Source organism: Chenopodium quinoa, unplaced genomic scaffold (genome assembly GCF_001683475.1).
Source record: "Chenopodium quinoa cultivar QQ74 unplaced genomic scaffold, ASM168347v1, whole genome shotgun sequence".
Lineage (NCBI taxonomy): Eukaryota > Viridiplantae > Streptophyta > Magnoliopsida > Caryophyllales > Amaranthaceae > Chenopodium > Chenopodium quinoa.
In genome coordinates, this window is record NW_018742393.1 from 1,083,888 (window position 1) to 1,103,273 (window position 19,386).

The window sequence follows — 19,386 nt, forward strand, 5'->3', positions numbered from 1 at the left end:
GTTTATTCTTCATGCGTAGTTTCTAATTACAATCCCTCCTTTTGAAGATATGATGAGTACTTCTATATCATCAAACTTAGTTGCAAAGATCTTGCACAATGAAGCTATACATGAGCCACAATCAAACTATTTTCATTTAAGAGTCCAAAACTACAATATAGCGTTTTCACTAGTTAAGTACCAACTTCGAATACAAAATTACAATAATAATTTGTCAGCCTGCTAGTGAACATCCATGTCACTGAAGAATTCTGATTCATATGAAGTCTTTTCAGTCCCGAATTCCTCATCCTTGAAGTGCTGCTTCTACATTTATTGAAGAGCTCCAAAAATTCACGTAGCAAATGTAGAAAGTAGAAAAACAAAATTTACACCAGGCTGTCTTAAGCATTTGAAGGAAGCTTATAATCAAGCATCTCCCTAATGTTTAACCGAACAGATGGTCCCATAGATGAGCTGATATGGGCACTTTTCCAGTATACCCCCTTAGCCCCGGATGGCTTATTGGTCTCCACTGATTTCTAGAACATAATAACAAAAGGTTAAATTTTTTGACATAAAAGGTACATGTATAACAGTGATGGATTAAAAGATCAAAGTACATACAATAGTGGCAAGCAAGTTTATGAGAAGATCCTCCTCCTCGAAGTCTAACTTTCCAAAGGGAATGTGAACAATTCCTGTTTTATCAACTCTAAACTCCACCTTCCCTTTCTTGAATTCCTCCACTGCCTGGAAGATCATAGAGCACAACATTTTAGTTTTCAGTCTCACTATTTCCACAGCGCCATGTCCATCCCAAAAAGGCAAAAACCCCACCCTCAAAGTATCCTCCCCGCTTTCTGTGTTAACAATGAGTTTGTTTCTTTTTCTATATTAAGGTGCAGGGAGCGGGCAGATGCCACTGGCCAACAATGCAAAGGAGTCCAGGATGAAACATCTATTTATTTCCTTGAATATAAGTTGTTGATAGGGCACAATTGTTTTACCTGAGCTACGTTTGGTGTGACCGTACCAGCTTTTGGAGTTGGCATGAGCCCTCGTGGCCCCAGAATCCTTCCTAGACTGGCAACCTATGGCAAATACCAAGCAGATAAGTTTAGGAGCTCTGAATTAGAGTGGGGAAGAGGGAGGCAAAAAGACAAATTTTCGAATAGCTCTGAAGTCTATCTTGACCAATCAATTTTATCAAAACATCATACTCAGAAGCCATCAAGCATGAAGCACAAAAGAAATTCAGTAGCAGAATTCTGGCATATTTCACACATAATGACAGAAATCAACAGGAAAAGAGCATCACCTTAGCCATCATGTCAGATGTTGCAATCAATTTATCGAAGTCCATGAAACCCCCCTTTATCTGTTCTATTAATTCTTCTCCACCAACTACATCTGCTCCTGCAGCTTTGGCTTCATCAATTTTGTCACCTGCCATTACACACATCTGGGATGAGATGAAAATCTTTGAGAAACTTTAAGTAGAAGCACAAGGAAAGAAATTAATAAAAGCTCTGTCCAACTCAAAACTATCCTCTTACTTCCCAGATGAAAATGCCCCAATGTTTATTTGCCTTCAATCTAGGGAAGGTCTGACATCCTATCACTTTTTAACTTCTTTCTCATTTAGTGAAGTTTTAGCAACTTTTTATGGTACCATATTGATGACATCCTGATGCTTTCAATAGGCCTCCTGCCTTGGGTAAAGGACTAGGAGGCTTAAGAAATCCTCTAAGCAGTCTTTATATGACAGGTTGTTCTAATGTAACATGCATTCAGGAAGCAAACTACTGACATTAATAACTGCATTAGAATAACAATTAAGCAATTCTAGTAGTAGAATTTTCCAAATGTTTCTACAAGCTGATGTTGACATTAACTAGCATCATACTCTGTAATTCATATAATTGATGTCTACAGCCTATATACATTCTCATTTTCCATATGTGCAATCCTCTTTTTTTGAGTTATCTTGATAATTTGGGTACAACAATAACCATAAGTCCACAACATAGCTGCAAGAAGGCCTAAAGTGGAAAATGGCTCCTAAAATCCAACTCTTCAATATACCACACAACTGTTTGGGCAACTTTAGTGGGGATTATAATTGGTCCACATATATATACTCTTCCAGCTCCCCTTATATGTTGATAATAGCTTTTTACAAGGTCCTTATAGCCCATGCTACTACACAGGTACCATCCGTACCAAGTTATATCAGCATAGAATGCACTCAGCCTTTCACAAGTAACTAAAACATATGAATCCCAAAAAATCATTAGAATTCATACCTTGGGCAAGCACAGCTATTTTAACAGTTTTTCCAGTTCCCTTGGGCAAACTCACCTGTATAACATTACCTTTTAGCATCCAAACTTTCAAGATAATTACATAAAACCCAAACTTAACAAGAGACACCTAAGGGACAACAGTGGTTATCTCGGAGACATACAGTTGCTCTCAGCTGTTGATCATTGTATTTAGGATCAAGATTCAAACGAAAGTGGGCCTCAGCAGTCTCTACGAACTTTGTAGACGACATTTGCTTCATCAATGATATCGCTGTCTTCAAGTCATATTCTTGCTTGATTTCTCTGAGCTTTTGAATCTCTAAGAACCTCTTCGACCTCGTCTGACAAATCATCGAATAAGTATCAGTACACAATTGATAGAAGTCCAACCCTAAATGATTCAATGAACTAACATACTAAATATCCATCTGAAATACAGCGCAAACAATCCCTATGAAGGAAAACTCATTCATATAGACTGATAGTAGGCATCTTATCTAGAAGGAAACAACCACATAATACTCAATCCTATTAGACTGGCATTGAGAATTGAATCCCCAACCTCGTGATTGAAAGGTCAGAGGTTTAGAACTCTACTATGGCTAAGGTTTTATACTCCGAATCCGAATTATGCCTATTTAACAATCTCAACTTCTGTTCAGCCAGAAAGTAATAATCACAATTCACTTAATTTAAAGAGTAGCCTCATATCCTCATACAGAGGCAACTAAAAAATTATGGGAAATCACCCAATTATAAATATATAATAACAAATGAAGCATATTTAGCCACATAAAAATATCAATGAGTGGACTTAAATTCTAAGAATTTTCAGAAAATCTAAAATACCCAGAAAGCAGAGATAATCATTAAGCACATAATTCATCAATTTCAAACTTAAAACAAAGGGAAGAAAAGAGAAAAATGACACTCATACTCGATTAAGAAAAGAAAAAAACTCAATTATAAAAATTATACAATGACAAATGAAGCACAAATAGAGACATAATGAATCACATTAAATTTCTAAGAATTTCCAGAAAACAGAATTAATCACAAAGCATATAATGCACCAATTTCAAATATAATAAGGACGAAAAGAGAAAATTGATACTCTGTCTCTCTTCAAGGGCAAAGCAGCTTTTCCCTTCTTAGGCTTAGAAGGCTGAGGCTGAGGCAAAGTCGCAACACCGCCACCCTCTCCGTCCTCTTCCGACGAGTCAGCAACAACAGCTTCCGCCGCAACAGCCGCAACAACATGAAAATTACCAAATTTGGATGAATTTTTGTGGGAATTGAAATCAACCCACTTGAGACATTTTCTTTCCCTTTGATTGAGAGATAAAGGGGAAAGAGAGAAATTGAGAAAAAGGGGTTTAGAGTGGGTTTGAAAAGAGGGGTAAAAGGCGAGGTCTTGCTGGTAATGGCAGGAGGAAGAGGCGTAGCAGAGGGTTAAAGATGGCGGTGCAACAGAAGCCATTGTTGCTCGCAGAAAAGAGAGTGATGGAAGTGCAAAGAAAGGAGAGTGAATTGGCTATCCAAATAATAATCAGATAAGAAGAAAAGGAAGAGATACTAGAGAGAGAAAATGACAAAGGGTGAGGATGAGAGGAACACGCTTGGATTGTAGAGAGAGATTGAGGTGATTATAGCCTTTGGAATGAAACTTCTTTCTTCTTGGGTATGGGCCAAATATGCAACAGTAGCCACACATTAGGTCGTCTTAGTCACAACGGGTGTACATTAATTTTATTGTAGAACGATTAATTTCAGCGTAAACTTTAACTATTTTTATGCTAACTTTAACCACTTAAAGGGTAATTTTTAATTTATCGTTGGTTTGAATTTTATTTTAATATGTAATTTCTTATAAAGACTAATATGATTAATCTAATACATTATAAATTATTTTGTAAGATAAAATTTATTAATAGAATAATAATAACTTTTGCAGTATAAAAGGTAATTTTAAGTACTTTTAATATAACTTTAACCCGTTTTACAATAAATTAACGTACACCCGCCTTTTTGGAGAATTTGTGCGTCTCATAAGTCATAACCAATTAAACCATCTGTTGTGACTCTTAACTACCAGTTTAATGTAATCGAACTCATACGAATTGGACTTTGTAGGCTTATTATGGTTCATAATTAATTTTATAACCCTTGGATGACACCTCAGACATTCATTTCGAATTTGGAAAATTTCCATACATTGCTCCGAAAGGTGAGTCATAAGCCTTTGTTTTTGCACAACTTTTTACTTTTCGGGTTCGTAAATGAACTAGGTTGGGATGTTTTCTAAGGATCCTACAAGACTATAGGAGGTCATTTGGGTAGTTGGAATCATCAATTGTAGTTGTTGAATATAATTGCAAAGTAATACATAATTAACTGTTGAATTGAACTGAACTCATTTATGGGTACATGTAGCATGTAAGTGTATTGTTAAGTCTATAATGGTTCCAAACTAACTTTTATGACCTAGGGGAAAACCCAAGGTTTTAGTTCAACTTCAAAAGTAATCCTAAAATTGGTGTGAGAGCATCAATTATAGCCTTTGATTTAAGATTTAAGAGGATTTTCGACTTTATCTGAGCCTAGAAAAGATAGAGGCTAGAGCATTTCCCATGGTTCCCATGCGACCTTGGCATAGCATTTTGGGTGGCTTGAACCTTGTGTTGCAACTTTGGACTACAATTGTAACACACTTCCAAAATAGCCGTAAAAATGAACCGGATTCAATCTCGGTACTTAGTAAGCCTATCGATAAGTCTGTTATGGTTATAGATATACGCAAAATTAATAATTTGACTCCTCTAAAAATTAAAATGGCCATGTTCATCTTGAACCGGCACCGGCAACTAGCAACCGTGTTTAGATCAGAAAAAACCCAAAGAGGCGTGTGGGATAGCCTTTTCACCAATCACCACTAGTAGAAGCTCAACTAAACAACGGCTTGCATTGTTTGGGCGTGGCTATTAGTTGTTATAATGAGCCCCACTTTATAGCTAACATAATGCATAGTGGTTGGCCTTTTCACTCTTTTATTTTTTCTGTTACTTCATCTAAACCACACCTTTCTTTCTTGCTCCAAATCCCCTGTCTTTTCACTCACTCAAACAATCAAACACTCTAAAAACATACCATCACTTTGGAGCTCACCCAAATATCTTCAAGAGAGAGATGGCAACCATGGTTGTTCTCTCTCTCCTTCCTTCTCACTCCTCTCCATTTCTCTCACAACCTAATCTTCAAACCCACCATAATTTTCCATCCATTAAACACCTCTCTATCACCTACACCCCTCCAAAATTCTCACTCACCCGCCTCGAAAGACACCGCCTTTCTTCAACCCAAATATTTTCAGGTGGTGGTGGTGATGGAGGAATTCACGGAGGAGGTGGTGGCGGAGGTGGTGGAGATGGTGGTGATGGAGATGCAGGGGAGAGAAACAGAGCAGAAGCAATTCTTGCTCTTGCAGAGGTGGGAAGGTCATTGGAAAGCTTGCCTAAAGACTTATCAATGGCGGTTGAAGCCGGTCGGATACCGGGTTCGATTCTTCGTCGTTACTTTGAGCTTGAGAAGTCGCCGGTTTTCCGGTGGTTGCTTCAGTTTGGTGGGTTTAAAGAACGGTTGCTTGCTGATGATCTTTTCTTGACTAAAGTTGGAATTGAATGTGGTATTGGAATGTTTACTAAGGTTGGCATTATTCTTAATTCATGAGGATTTATTTTATGTAAATGGGATTTTTTGAAAATTAGGAATAATGCACTTGACTTTATATAATAATATTTGCATCCATGAATCTTCATGTTTCTAAATGTAGCTAATTAAACTTGTTTCTAAAACTCCTTTTTTGGAGTTAAAAAGTAGTCATGTCATCGTGTTGATATATTTTAAGGTCACGGGCACATATATAACTCGTTAGTTATCACATTAGTATTTTAAAATGACTAGTTATGTTACTTATGTCTCGGGTTTTTAAGTGTCACATAACATGAAGTAACTTAGAAGTATTGTTAATGAGTAGATTTCGATATAATGACTGTTATGGCTTCGGAGTCACTGACATTACATTGCTGTTTCTGTTCTACAGACAGCTGCAGAATTGGAGAAACGTAAGGATAATTTTAAAAAGGAATTGGACTTTGTCACAGCTGATGTGGTAAGAATGCTAAAACTTTCAGTTCTGTTTACATTTTTTTGGTAACAACTTAATTGCATAGTAGATAACACATGAATCAAATTGTGTTTGCTGTTAGATAATGGCTCTGGTTGCAGATTTTCTGCTTGTCTGGCTTCCTGCACCCACCGTCTCCTTACGACCTGCACTTGCACGCAGTGTAGGACCTGTGGGCAAGTTTTTCTATGGGTGCCCTGATAATGCATTTCAGGTTCTTTTCACCATATGCTATAAATTATATTCAGTCACAAAATTTTTGCATCAGTATACATTGACATTCTGAAATCTGAATCATACTGCACCGCACAGGTTGCTGTTGCAGGAACTACATATTCAATTCTACAGAGAATTGGTGCTCTCGCGGTATGTTGGCAGCTCATCTAATTAGTATACTTTGTATAATTGGCCTGATCCGCCTTCCTACTAGCAGATCGAACACATTATGAGCTTATAATCGATATCTTTGTTTGTTTTGCAGCGTAATGGAGCAAAACTTTTTGCTGTTGGAGCCACATCATCTGTGGTTAGTTCAATTCATTTGTTACCAATTATATATCTTCTAGAGTTCTAGACTCTAAATGGCACCATTTTCAAGAAAAATCAACAAGATTTCACATAGTTTTCAAGTAAGATTTAACCATTTTTCAAACTGAAGGCAAGCTCTACCCTTTTTCAGATTGGTACAGGAGTTACAAATCTGCTGATAAATGCAAGGAAGACTGTTGATAAAACCTTTTCGCCTGATGGAGAAGATATTCCAATGCTGGCAACCAGCGTAGCCTACGGTGTATATTTATCAGTTTCTGCCAACCTTAGGTAATGCTGATAAAACCCCGAAATTCATAGTGGATTAAACACATATATGTGTAATACAGTCTAGTCATTAACTACGTCTCCTTATCTTTATAGGTACCAAATCATAGCAGGAGTAATCGAACAAAGAATTCTGGAGCCATTCCTTCATGATCGCAAGCTTATATTAAGCGCGGTCTGCTTTGCAGTACGGACAGGAAACACATTTTTAGGCTCATTGATGTAAGATCGTTAGTACTTAGTACTTTTTTCATAGTATATAGAGTTGGTTTTTCCCTAGTTCTTTCTCTAATGTATTACTCGTACTTGTTGTGTCATTGGTGACAGGTGGGTGGATTTTGCTCGATTCATTGGAGTTCAAAGGACACGCGAATAGCAAGCTTAACATTTGAGCCATGGATCATTTTTGATCTTGATCCTAGGCTGCTTTTTGCTTATTGTTTCGATGGCCTCGATCAATTTTCATTAGCAAATAGTCGTTTCTTCCTCTTCCCATGAATTGTAGGATGCCATAGTTCATTCTAGCATTGTAGATTTGCCCTATTCGATCTTGAAACAGAGATCATGCGAGCTTTGATTGTATAGTATTAGTGTATTCAGACTTGTTATACAATCCCGAGTTCTTTTTATATTCGGGTAGTAAGCTTTGTAATGTTCTTGAATTTTTGTATTGAATGGCATGGGAAGTTTTTGGCCCTTCATAATATGATCAACAAGAATTAAGAATTAACCATATATCTATGATTTTAACTCTCATTTATCGAATACTCATTAATCTGAACTCCTTTTAATTTCTTCGATCATGAAATTTGTAATATTATCACATTGACACATTTATCACTACATACTTAGGTAAGAACGTGATATCTTTGGTTCCAATTACGGGACTTAGCTTGGATGTTGCACTAATACAAAAACTACAATAAAAGGCTAAGACTGGAATATTCAACTCGTGTTAAAATACTTTTTTTTTTTTTTTTTTTTTTTTGTATAAGAAGAAAAAGGGATTTCATTAATAAAATATAGCCAAACGGCACATATAATTCCCTAAGAAATCAAGAATTTCAACGCAAGTACACACCTTAAAACTAAATACATCGTAAGTTTGATTAACAATTGCTTTAATAAAAAACTTCATCTGAAGCAATATAATCTGTGAATTCGCATTGATTCGGCTTGAAATCTACTGATGCGTAGTCGTTTGAGCGAAAATACTCATGTGGTCCGCCGGATTCTTGTAGAGATTATGAAACCCTAGATCTTCAATTTTTGCCATACAAACATAAAAAGAAAATAAAATCAAGAGAAAAATCATCATATCAAGGATGGGATTTATTTATTGAAAGCAATTAAAAGGTTTTTGGGGGCTTACCACCTGTAAGAGTACCAGTGGAAGCCCCTTCAAAGATTCACAACTAAGCTCAAGAGGAAAGAGATGGTAGAGATGGAGAGAAAAGGCAATAGAGAGAAGGAAAACGTTCAAAAAAAAAATTGAAAAAACCTAGCAATGGAAGCTAGGAAAACCCTCCCAATGGAGAAACCCTAGAAGGATAAAAAAAAAAAAAAAAAAAACTCTCCCAAAGAGAAAACCTTGAGGAAACAAGTTTATTAACTTCGATCGTGTTAAAATAGTTTAAGAAGGTTCAAAATATCAAATGTACATAAGCTAAGGTTTTGATGTTTCTATACACCACTCCATCGACCATTAATGTGCATAAGAAAAGTATTTATTTTTGCAATTCAAGTTGACATGTGATAGGGACGGAAATGAAGATGATAAAAGCCTAAGATTTTATGGAGTAATTGCGATGGAGAATTGTTTTTGGCACACCCGTTGAGAGAGCACAATTCTCTATGCCGTCCTCGCGTAAAGACGTGCCAAAATCAATTCCTAAAAAAAAAAAAAAAACTTTAATATTTAGGTTAAGAGATAAATAATTGAAGAAAAATTGAGAAGAAAATACTAGGTAGGAGAGAGAGTGGAGTAGTGATTGTTGCAGGGGAGTTGCAGAGATGAAAGGCAAGCGAAGTTCAAAGCAGAGGATTAACAGCTTTAAATTACTCGACCAAGATATTCTTTGTGTTGTCTTTGCTTTCCTAGACCTCTTCGACATCGTCCGCTGCTCTGCTGTCTGCAAATCATGGTTCTTTTTTCCATCTTTTATCTTTTTTATTTCACTTTCTTTCCTTTTGTACCCAAATTAATCTTTTTTTCTGGGGTCGAATTTAATCTAATTTGGCTATAATTGCTTCATATGTTGGTATTTTTAGCTTATTATGGGGGAATTCTTCAGTTTCTGTTACTTTTTATATGAATTTTCGATGAAAGTTTAATTCTTTTCTTTTTTTGTGATTTGTGTCTATGATTGAATTAGATGAATTGAGTTGAATGAATTGGGTATGTTGTTTTGAATCTTGGAATTGCCTTAATTATTGGTAATTTGGTTGTTCTTATTAATTTTAGCCCAATTTCATCGAAAAGTTGATTACTGTGTAATTTTTATTTAATAAGTAAAATAAATGATGAAACAAATGGTTGTTTCTCTTGAGTTTTCTTGAAATTCCCTTAGCTGTGAATATGACAGGATCACATATTTTGCAGTACTTTAATTTTTATTGTTAAATGTTGAGGATTATCAATTCATGGATACTGGATATCACAATCCACGTTCTTGTTTTAGTTATGCCTTTAAATAAACCGAATTTCCATCAACTATGCATTCAAAGCATCAAGTTTGGCTAGAATCAGCGCCCTTATGGGTACTGATTGGAGTGTTGAATTATCATGTTGTATTTGAGTGTCCAAGGGTCAAACATGATTATCATGGAATGTAGTTTCCAAATCGTCAGAGGTCAATAAGTCATACTCATACCTGCCCAATGTGGCTCGTTGCTTTTGCTGTCACACTGCTCTTAATGTAGTGGAATGATAATAGGTACTTAGTTTCTGATTGGGTTATGGACACTGAATACATTTCACCACGAGCATACTTCACGTAGTAACTATTGGAATCGTGTGTGTATATGTGGGTGGGTTTGTATTAGTATATCTTTAAGTCTATCAATACTGAACTAGCGTCTACTCATTTGCTGAAGGAATATTATCATAAGCAAATCAAGATTAATGCATTCATTGTACCTTAAGCAATGGAGTAATGAGGCCTCCAGCTCGTCAATTGATATGGGGAAATCATTGAACGTGGTACTTGAGGATCTGGCAACACGGCGTCATAGGTCTGCTCTTGTTGATGGTTCTTTTATTGTTGATCAATGGAAAGGTCATACGTCCGGGTAAAGTCATCCTTCTCTCCTTATAATTCATTCCTTGTTACTGAATATATTTCCCATAAGACCCATTACCGTCATGAAAATTTGTGGATGATGGAGTTAAAATGCTTCCTTATCTGAAAGGGGAAAATAAACTGTCTTGCATCTTTATTGGGTGGTAGATGGTCTATTCATTAATATGATTAGATGCAATGTCTTTGTCTCACACTTTTGGATTTTCTCTACAAAGGACACTAATTTCTTACCATTTACGCATTTAGGATTGACAATTGCCGTATGAAGATGGGTTTGATCCTAACTGGTGGGGGTGACAAGGTATTGTTCCCTTAGTCATATTGCACTTTGCTCACATTCTATTATGGTCACAGATGTAATTATGGTGACTACCATCACAATCTAACGATCTTGACTGGAGTGATTAATTCCTTTGTGTAGCTTTTCGTCTAAGTATCTTCTTTCTCTGGATGCCTCCTTACTTTTACAGCTTACAGACTACTTATTTCTTTTCTTTTGTAATGCCAGTGTATGCGTCTATGGTCATCAGCAAATTACAAATGCTTGGAAGAGTACGCTCTCTCTGATCTGGGTCCACTAGTTGACTTTGATTTTGATGAAAGCAAGGTAAAGTAGAAGACTAGAAGTGCAGTTATGCTTTAACCAATGTCAAAAGTCAATGCTGTCTAGTAATTCATTAAAAGGCAACTGAACTTAAGTAGTGCTATTACGGCTATATACCTTGCAGTAGGTTCTCACCTTCTGTTGTTTTCTTTTTCCTTGTTGTAGAATCTAGTCCGCTTATGGGATTAAGGCTTTGATTGATTGATTGATAGAATCTAGTCTCTGTCGGTTATACATATATCTGCTGACATATATGTCTTTAATTTACAAGTTTGTGACCTTTTCAAATTGTCACCATATTTTTATAGGTTGTTGGTTTGGCTGGGACCCGTATATGTATATGGAGGCGCCATGGAAATCGTAGTATATTTCCTTCACGTGAAGGCACATTCACAAAGGGCTTATGTATGAGGTAGGCTGTGCCCTCTGATTGATAATTACATTTTTGTTTTTAGTTGGCTAAGGCATACCCTTTTTAATTTCAATTTGATGATGAAAATAAAGATAGTTATATCCAAGTGAGTTATCATTATAAAGCAATGAAAGAAATCAAAGGTCTTGTCATGTATAATTGGAATTGCGTTATTTCATAATGACCACTGACCAGTTTCTAGAATCCAGGTGCATTTTAAATCTATAATCGTTTGCTTAACATCTAGTTATAGTCTATCCCTTGGACTAATTGCTAATTTCTACATTACTACTATTGCACTATATGGATGACACTGAGAAAACTTGATAATACGGAGTACACATATATTTTTTCTATTAGTATAGCTCTAGTGTTTGAACTCTTTGAAGCATGTTTTGACCATTGCCTCTAGAATTTAGCTTACATGTCATATACATATATTTTTTCTGTAATCCACTTATGGCTTGAGCCTTGAGAATTGCTTTAATAACTAGGCAACAAAAGATAGGAAATAGTCGGTTGCTCATAGATGGGTTTGTTTCACTTCTAACTGATGAATGTCTATGTTTATTGCCATTAATGTTAAGAAATTCCATTATTTCATGATTAGTTGTGCATTTCATGCTTGCTGTTAGTTGTAATTGTGTAATGAATCAACGAGGCCGAAATTCTCAAAATGGTTTCAGCTATATTATACATGCAGCTTTGTTGTGCTGTGCAAGCAATTCAGTGCTTGACTGCTTGCGAGGTCTTTTTTTAAAGGTGTTAATTGTCGTAAATAATGGTGATACAAACTTATGTATTGTTGAGTATTCTGAAAATTCTTGTATATAAAAGGGAATTTTTTTTTTCTTGTAAAGCATATTCTTTTTCCGAAATGTATCCACTACTATAATTCACACTTTAACAGCTTTTCTTTGTGTTCCTTACGTGTGTTATTTCGTTGTGTTCATGAAGGTACATGGATCCAGAGGCTATGGTTGGATGCGCGGATGGCACAGTTAGGGTATTTGACATGTATAGTAAAAGTTGTTCTCGAATAATCCGGTAATTTGACCCATGCTCCCTCCAGTATTTTTTAAAGTTTCTCATTAGAAGTATACAGTTAATCTTAGTGACAGACATCAATTTTGCCTCCATTCAGTTCTGACCCAAAGTCCCCAACATAGCTTAAGTTTGAACCTTGATGCAGCGTCCTTTTTCCGGAAATCAACCGACACTTCCGACCAAAATTATGATTGACAGCTCACAGCTGTCATTTTTACTTTTGCAATGTTTATTATGTCAGATTTTTCTTCTACAGTGTCACTGGCTGTTACTTAGAGATATTTGTTGTTGTCTTCTAACCCTCCAGGGGGTAGAGAATGTTATGTTCAATAAACTTACCATTACTGTTCTTTTGGCTATCACCTTTTCTTAAAATTGAAATTTCTGCAACTAACTTTGTTCTTGATCTTGCAGAATGCATGCTTCTCAAGTAAAATGTTTGGCTGTGGGAGAGGACCAGTTGGTTCTGAGTGGTTCATCTAATGGAAACATAACTGCATATGGTCTATTATCTGATCAGCGAGTTGCTAATTTAAAGCCAACCAATCTTAGAGGAGGTTTGATTTTGTCTTCATTCTATACTGTGATTAATTACGAAATTTGAAAGATTATTAGCATGAAGGAAGGCTCGTTGTTAACATATTGATTGGTGTTGATGGGAAAAAGATCCTTTATTGTTGTCATTTTCCTCTACCTTTTAAAATACAGTAATTGTAAATTTTTGAGATGGTATACTTTTGTCCCTAAATAACAGACCACATCTGCTTTGGAGTCCTATATTAGGGAAAATAGCCGAGGGCGGTTCAAGTAAGGCAATGTAAGCTTAAATAATTTAAGTTTAGGGCTAATAAGGGCTACCTAATTGTGAATTCACAACTACTCTAAGTTCTTAAGTTAGATGATGCAGGAAAACTCAGGTGTCTAAAATACCTTAATTATCTGTCGTATTTTAAATATTTATTTCTCCACCTTACCTATGCAATCCTTCTTTGGAATTATTATGAGGTGCCTTTAAGGGTAATTAGGGATTATTAAACTTCCGAAGTTTATAATGGCCTATTATTTTGGGATGAAAATAGATGAGAAATGTAACGTACTATTTTGGGACAAAGGAGTTTAATATAGTCTCGAAGTATGATCATTAATGTGATGTGTTGCTCACCAGGTATAGATACCTTGTGCTACAATCCTCCTTCTCATTTGGTTTTTGCTGGATCATCGAACGGTTATGCAGCTTGTTGGGACCTTAGGTACTGCTGTCCCAGCTCTGTCAATTTTCCTAGATTAGCAACTTATTTCAGTTTGATGTATAATCATCACATGCTCACTAAATTGTAGGAAAATGCAATCACTGTGGAGTTTACGGGTGAGCCCTAATGCAATCTATTCAATGCAACATCTCCGACATGACACTTCAACACTGGTTGTTGGTGGCGTTGATGGTGTTCTGAGAATTCTGGATCAGAATACTGGTGAAATCCTCACAAAGTGTGTAATGGACCAAAGCAACGCCAAACTGACTTCGACAAGAAGCTTGTACGGTTCAGTTGAAAGAAGAAAGGTGAAGAGATTAACTGAAGATGCTACCATTGGTGATATTCCTATCACTGCTCGGCCACCCGTAAAATGCTTAGCCGTGGGAATGGGAAAAGTTGTCACTATTCATAATACAGAGTACATCAGAATGTGGAAATTCAACATGTAAAGTAGAAATTTATGGTACATATGATTTTTGCTCCCTTTTATAGCTCATGTGCAGTAGTAGTCTCGTCTTGGAGATCATGTAATCTTAAATCTTAATCCTCGATTTTTTGCAAGGATTCACCCTGAATGTCTGAATCATTAGAAAGCAAATTCCGAATGTTGCTGAAAGGCAGATGTGATATCAGATGTTGCCTCTTTATTTCCAATGTTCATTGCTCAGGTTTCATCAACTTTTCTCTAATAAATGATACCTACCTTGTGTGTTTGGGTGTGTAAATGTGTATGATCATCATGTACCAATGTGTAAAAAAGGCCCGAAAGGTTGTGCACAAGACGCACAATACATTGTATTGTGCACGGCTTGCACGCGCTGAATTGTTCACCAAGGACACACAGGTTACCTGCACCATAACCAAATCAGCTAGTTCTAGAATCACCTTAAATTGAACCACATGCATTAATCATCGTACTTTTCCATTAATTTTTTTTTTTATACATTTTCTTGTAAATTCCAAACTATAGTCACCGTGGTCATTGGTAACTTTTTAGTTTTAGAAAATATATTTTCAAACAAAAATAATCTTTTCCAAATGGGTAGGTAAAATCCGCAAATATTACAAATCAAAATTTCCAATTAATCTGATTTCTATACCGATTTGATTGCAAAACACATCATTAAATCTGCTTCCTATATCGATTTGATCGCAAAACACATCATTATATCAATTACTGTTATAATTTTTTTTACGATATCCAAGACATAAGATCAAGTGAATCACTAAACCACACTCCTCTTTTACCAGGTACCGCTCCCTTTTTGACATGTATGTACGAACTTAGCCTCCTTATAAAATTGTCCCCTATGGTCCCCTTTCACTTTAATTTTATTATTAAATTCCCTTATACTTACCACCCACCACAAAGACGCCGTAATTCAAATTATTTTTAAAAATTCTACAACAACCTTGCAACATCAGAGCATATATCACGTCAACTAAAGTTTTTTTTTTTTTTTTTTTTAAGAAACGCCTAGAAATTTTGGAGCTTTAAGGGGGAAACACCTAGAATTTCTGGATCCCCTTGGAAAAAACGCCTGGAATTCTCGGATCTTCCAAGGGAATCCGGAAATTCTAGGCGTTTCCCCATTGGAGTTTCAAAATTTCCAGGCATTTCTCCTTTTTTTTTAGTGAATTTATGTTTTCCTATTATTATTAATAACAAAAACCTACAAAGTCAATTGATTTACAAGAAATTAGTGGAGAGCCGAAATACAATCGGGGCCCCCACCCCTCTAGTTATAGGAAACCCGATCCTGTTGAAGATGTGAGCAGCTGCACGAACACCAATATTCTGAGTCCTAGCGAACGCCTGAACCCACTTTAGCAACGCAACAATATCTTTCTCTAATTCCCCTCGATGAAGAAAAGGAGAAAGGGAGAAAACCATAGCCAATAGCCCTGCAACGCCCTATACTTATCCCGCTTCCGCTGAGCCGCAACCAACACAACACGACCAGGAATGAAGTCAGACAACCCAGATTGTTTTAAAGAGAAGACCTCGTCAAGTCAACATATACATCAAGTCCTCTGTCCTAGGAATAAAGCAACACATCGGCTGGTCGAAGAGCCCCGTCGTTCCCTCCGGTCAACTCAACGTCAACCTCCTTTCTAGCGGAAATCCCAAACCGAAAACAAATATCAACAAGGGTATCACGAACAACGTTATGCCAATGTTTAATACCCACCATCCCAGTACAAGACACTGCATGATCCCCATAAATATCCCCATCAAAAACCCTTGAGCAAGCAGAATACGGTGTCGAAATGAAGAACAAAGGTTCACCCAACTGGTAGCAAAGAACACAACGGTAAGTCTTACCATTCATAGCCTGACTCAAACATGATATTGGGACCACTCACAACCAGGTAGAAGTGTAGATCGAGTTATTATTATTATTATTATTCCCTTTCCCATTTCGACCAAACATAGTACCTCGTCTTGGTGGTTGTTAGTGTAGATCAATTTGTGTGTGGATGTTTTCCAGGTCTGAATTTTATTGGTTTTAGAAGAGAAAAGTGTGTGAATGTTAAGTTTTTATCAGAAAAGTGATGGAATAGTGGAGTAAAAAGTGAAAGATAAAGGAGATTGATATATTTTATAAGATGGGTAAATAAATCCATTGAAATTAAAATCAGAGCGTTACCTGTTAATAAGGGAGTGGTATTTAATACAAATAAAAAATTAAAAATTTTAAAAATGGGTAAGAATATATTCTTCTGTTTTTCAGCCCAAACAAGAAAGCCCACTCCAACCAATATAACGCTCCTACAACAACACTCTCACAGTCTCACTCATCTTCAATTCAAGCTCCTTCCCCCAAATTCTCCCCAATTTCACAAAACCCTAACCCTAGAACTTCAATTCTCACCCAAATCTCCCAATCAAGAATCCAAAAATGGTGTGCATTAGGAAAGCAACAGTCGACGATCTTCTCCAGATGCAAGCTTGCAATCTCCTCTGTTTACCAGAAAACTACCAGATGAAATACTACCTCTACCACATCCTTTCATGGCCGCAACTTCTGTATGTTGCTGAAGATTACAACGGCAAAATCGTCGGTTATGTGTTAGCGAAAATGGAGGAAGAAAGCTCGGAATGCCATGGACATATCACTTCTCTTGCTGTTCTTCGAACCCATCGCAAATTAGGGTTAGCGACGAAGCTAATGTCGGCTGCTCAAGCTGCTATGGAACATGTTTATGGTTCTGAGTATGTTTCTCTTCATGTTAGGAAGAGTAATCGTGCTGCTTTTAGGTTGTATACTGAAACTTTGGGTTACAAGATTCATGATATTGAGGCTAAGTATTATGCTGATGGGGAGGATGCTTATGATATGAGGAAGCAATTGAAGGCGAGATCAGGACACGGGCACGGGCACGGTCACGGGCATGGTCATGGGCATCATCATCATGGTGGGGAATGCTGCTCTGGTGGTGGTGGTGGTGGTGGCCGTAGTGGAGAGGCGGGGAAGGCGACCGGTAGCCTCCAGACGGCGGAATGAGCTTAAGAGGTAATAATGGTATTGTTTTTGTTGGTGATCATGTTGAAAAGAGTGATGGTGGATGCCAACATATTTTGGTTGTAATAATACAATTGAAGGTTTCTTAAGATCATGTGATTAATGTTACAATTACTGTGTGTTTTATATTTGAAATTGTGGTTTATTTGAGGTTGTTGATTAATTTTTATATCTATTATATTGTTGATGCTTGCTTATTTTTGAAATTTTGGTTGTTGATTCAATTGGCTATTGATTTGAGTAATTGGTTTTTATATGTAATATTTAGTAAGGTTCTTTGTGGCGTATTTGGTGCCAACATTGGAAACTGAATGGAAAAAAAACAAATGGCAGGGGGCTAATGAATCACTAAACTCTTACCTTTCCACTTGTTTGGTCTAATAATGGAAATGAATCACTTAATTTGTGTTTTTGAGGATAGATTGTAGAGTGGTAACAATTAGGTGGAAACGATCACCCCCTAGTAAGGGAACGAACCCCTAACCAAACACTCAATAATGGTTATAGTTTATTGAATCCGTGACTTGAGAAAACAATACTTTCATCAAACATGCTCTTTGAGTGATTAGCTTCCGAACTTAGGAGAGGTAGAAGCCAGATGCTTATTTGAATTATGATCAGAAAGATATGATGTAAGTTATTGTGCATTGTGTGGCCATGTAGTAGCTTTTTTATTTGGTATAGTAATAATTGGTTCCAAGTATTATTCCTGTTTGAACTTTTTGTTTATATGAATCACGAGTGTTCAGTACTTCAGTGTTGGTTGATTTGGCCAATCTTATAGGGTAAACACTAAAATACACTGGGTTTACACTATCACCAGGCTTGAGTAAGGAAGATATTCCTTTCTAAACACATTTTGTTTTATTTTCACGGTAGTGGATCGCTTTTGCTAATTTTTCGGCCCTTCGTGATCTCAAAAACAACTCTCTCTCCGGTTCTCTTTAGGGGAGAACATTTTCATTCACCTAATTCACACCATTTTTCATTTATTTCTCTCAAGTTCTGCACTTGGGACAATCTAGGTATCATCATTGTCTCGTTTCACCCTTAATTTCATCACTCCTTTCCCCTAACATTACTTTTTCTTCATGTTTACATTAACGAAGAGAAATCAAAGTCCAAATTCAAACTGGGTGTTTGTTATTTTGTGGATTTTCTTGTTATTAGTGGTGGGGTTAGGGTTGATTGAAAAATTTAAAGAGGGTTTGATGAATGTGGCAGTAGTGGCTGCGTGATGCAACAAGCGGTGTTAAAGTGTGGTGGTTGGCAATGGTTGAAATGCCAATTTGGTTGGCATGATAAGCATTAGTGGTGATTAGTGTGACTATATGCATCAAAATGTGATTATATTATCCTATCACAGAGACTATGATTTTAATTAGGAGGTTGTGAGTTTGTATTAAAGAGTAAAACTGTGAATTTATATGTGCTTGAATTTTATTAGACTAAAGAGTGACTTTATGATTATATTGATTATGTATTAGAGAGTACATGTATTGATTTATTGAAGAGTGACTATACGTATTACGGTGTAATTGAGTGACTATGTCATTACAATCAAATCAGATCAAATCGTAAACATGTAAATAAAAAGGTGACTATATTTCACTGTGATGACTACATGGATTAAAGATTGATTATATTTGTATTAGAGTCATTATAATTGTATGTCAATTTTATTTATATGTATACATCGAAGATTGATTATATCTTTACTATATGCTTTTATTTAATCTTACTTTTTGTGGAAGACATAGAGTTGTTTTTATTCAATTGAAGAAGTAAGTCTTTTGCAATAACATTCATGAGAATTCGATTTCATCGGATATATCCTTCGCCTTAATTTCCCTTATTATATGTCAAAATTAGCAATCTTTTGAATTATAACTAAACTCGCATTTGAAACGAACATGCCCTTATTTGAGCACCTATTGACCTATTGTGGATG

The 19,386-nt window shown here is 36.3% G+C and overlaps 4 protein-coding genes across 4 annotated transcripts; 3 read left to right on the forward strand and 1 right to left on the reverse strand.

The window, feature by feature from the left end:
- Window positions 1-105: 105 nt before the first annotated feature.
- Window positions 106-3,927, reverse strand: LOC110702865 (50S ribosomal protein L1, chloroplastic). Its single transcript, XM_021880612.1, has 7 exons — window positions 3,403-3,927; window positions 2,450-2,629; window positions 2,289-2,343; window positions 1,301-1,428; window positions 990-1,073; window positions 607-732; window positions 106-521 (listed from the first exon to the last, which is right to left on the reverse strand). Exons 1-7 carry the CDS (start codon window positions 3,766-3,768, stop codon window positions 384-386), a joined length of 1,077 nt encoding a protein of 358 aa, XP_021736304.1. The 5' UTR covers window positions 3,769-3,927; the 3' UTR covers window positions 106-383.
- A 1,425-nt stretch (window positions 3,928-5,352) lies between these two features.
- Window positions 5,353-8,017, forward strand: LOC110702874 (protein RETICULATA-RELATED 4, chloroplastic-like). Its single transcript, XM_021880623.1, has 8 exons — window positions 5,353-5,990; window positions 6,388-6,456; window positions 6,554-6,685; window positions 6,784-6,837; window positions 6,953-6,997; window positions 7,151-7,290; window positions 7,384-7,509; window positions 7,615-8,017. Exons 1-8 carry the CDS (start codon window positions 5,475-5,477, stop codon window positions 7,661-7,663), a joined length of 1,131 nt encoding a protein of 376 aa, XP_021736315.1. The 5' UTR covers window positions 5,353-5,474; the 3' UTR covers window positions 7,664-8,017.
- Window positions 8,018-8,643: 626 nt separating this feature from the next.
- Window positions 8,644-14,586, forward strand: LOC110702884 (F-box/WD-40 repeat-containing protein At3g52030-like). Its single transcript, XM_021880635.1, has 9 exons — window positions 8,644-9,431; window positions 10,384-10,578; window positions 10,836-10,890; window positions 11,098-11,196; window positions 11,502-11,605; window positions 12,563-12,652; window positions 13,067-13,209; window positions 13,818-13,902; window positions 13,991-14,586. The coding sequence occupies exons 1-9, from the start codon at window positions 9,301-9,303 to the stop codon at window positions 14,355-14,357; spliced, it is 1,269 nt and encodes a 422-aa protein (XP_021736327.1). The 5' UTR covers window positions 8,644-9,300; the 3' UTR covers window positions 14,358-14,586.
- A 2,064-nt stretch (window positions 14,587-16,650) lies between these two features.
- Window positions 16,651-17,632, forward strand: LOC110702893 (N-terminal acetyltransferase A complex catalytic subunit NAA10-like). The gene has a single exon (XM_021880646.1). It carries the CDS (start codon window positions 16,812-16,814, stop codon window positions 17,415-17,417), a length of 606 nt encoding a protein of 201 aa, XP_021736338.1. The 5' UTR covers window positions 16,651-16,811; the 3' UTR covers window positions 17,418-17,632.
- The last annotated feature ends 1,754 nt before the right edge of the window (window positions 17,633-19,386 follow it).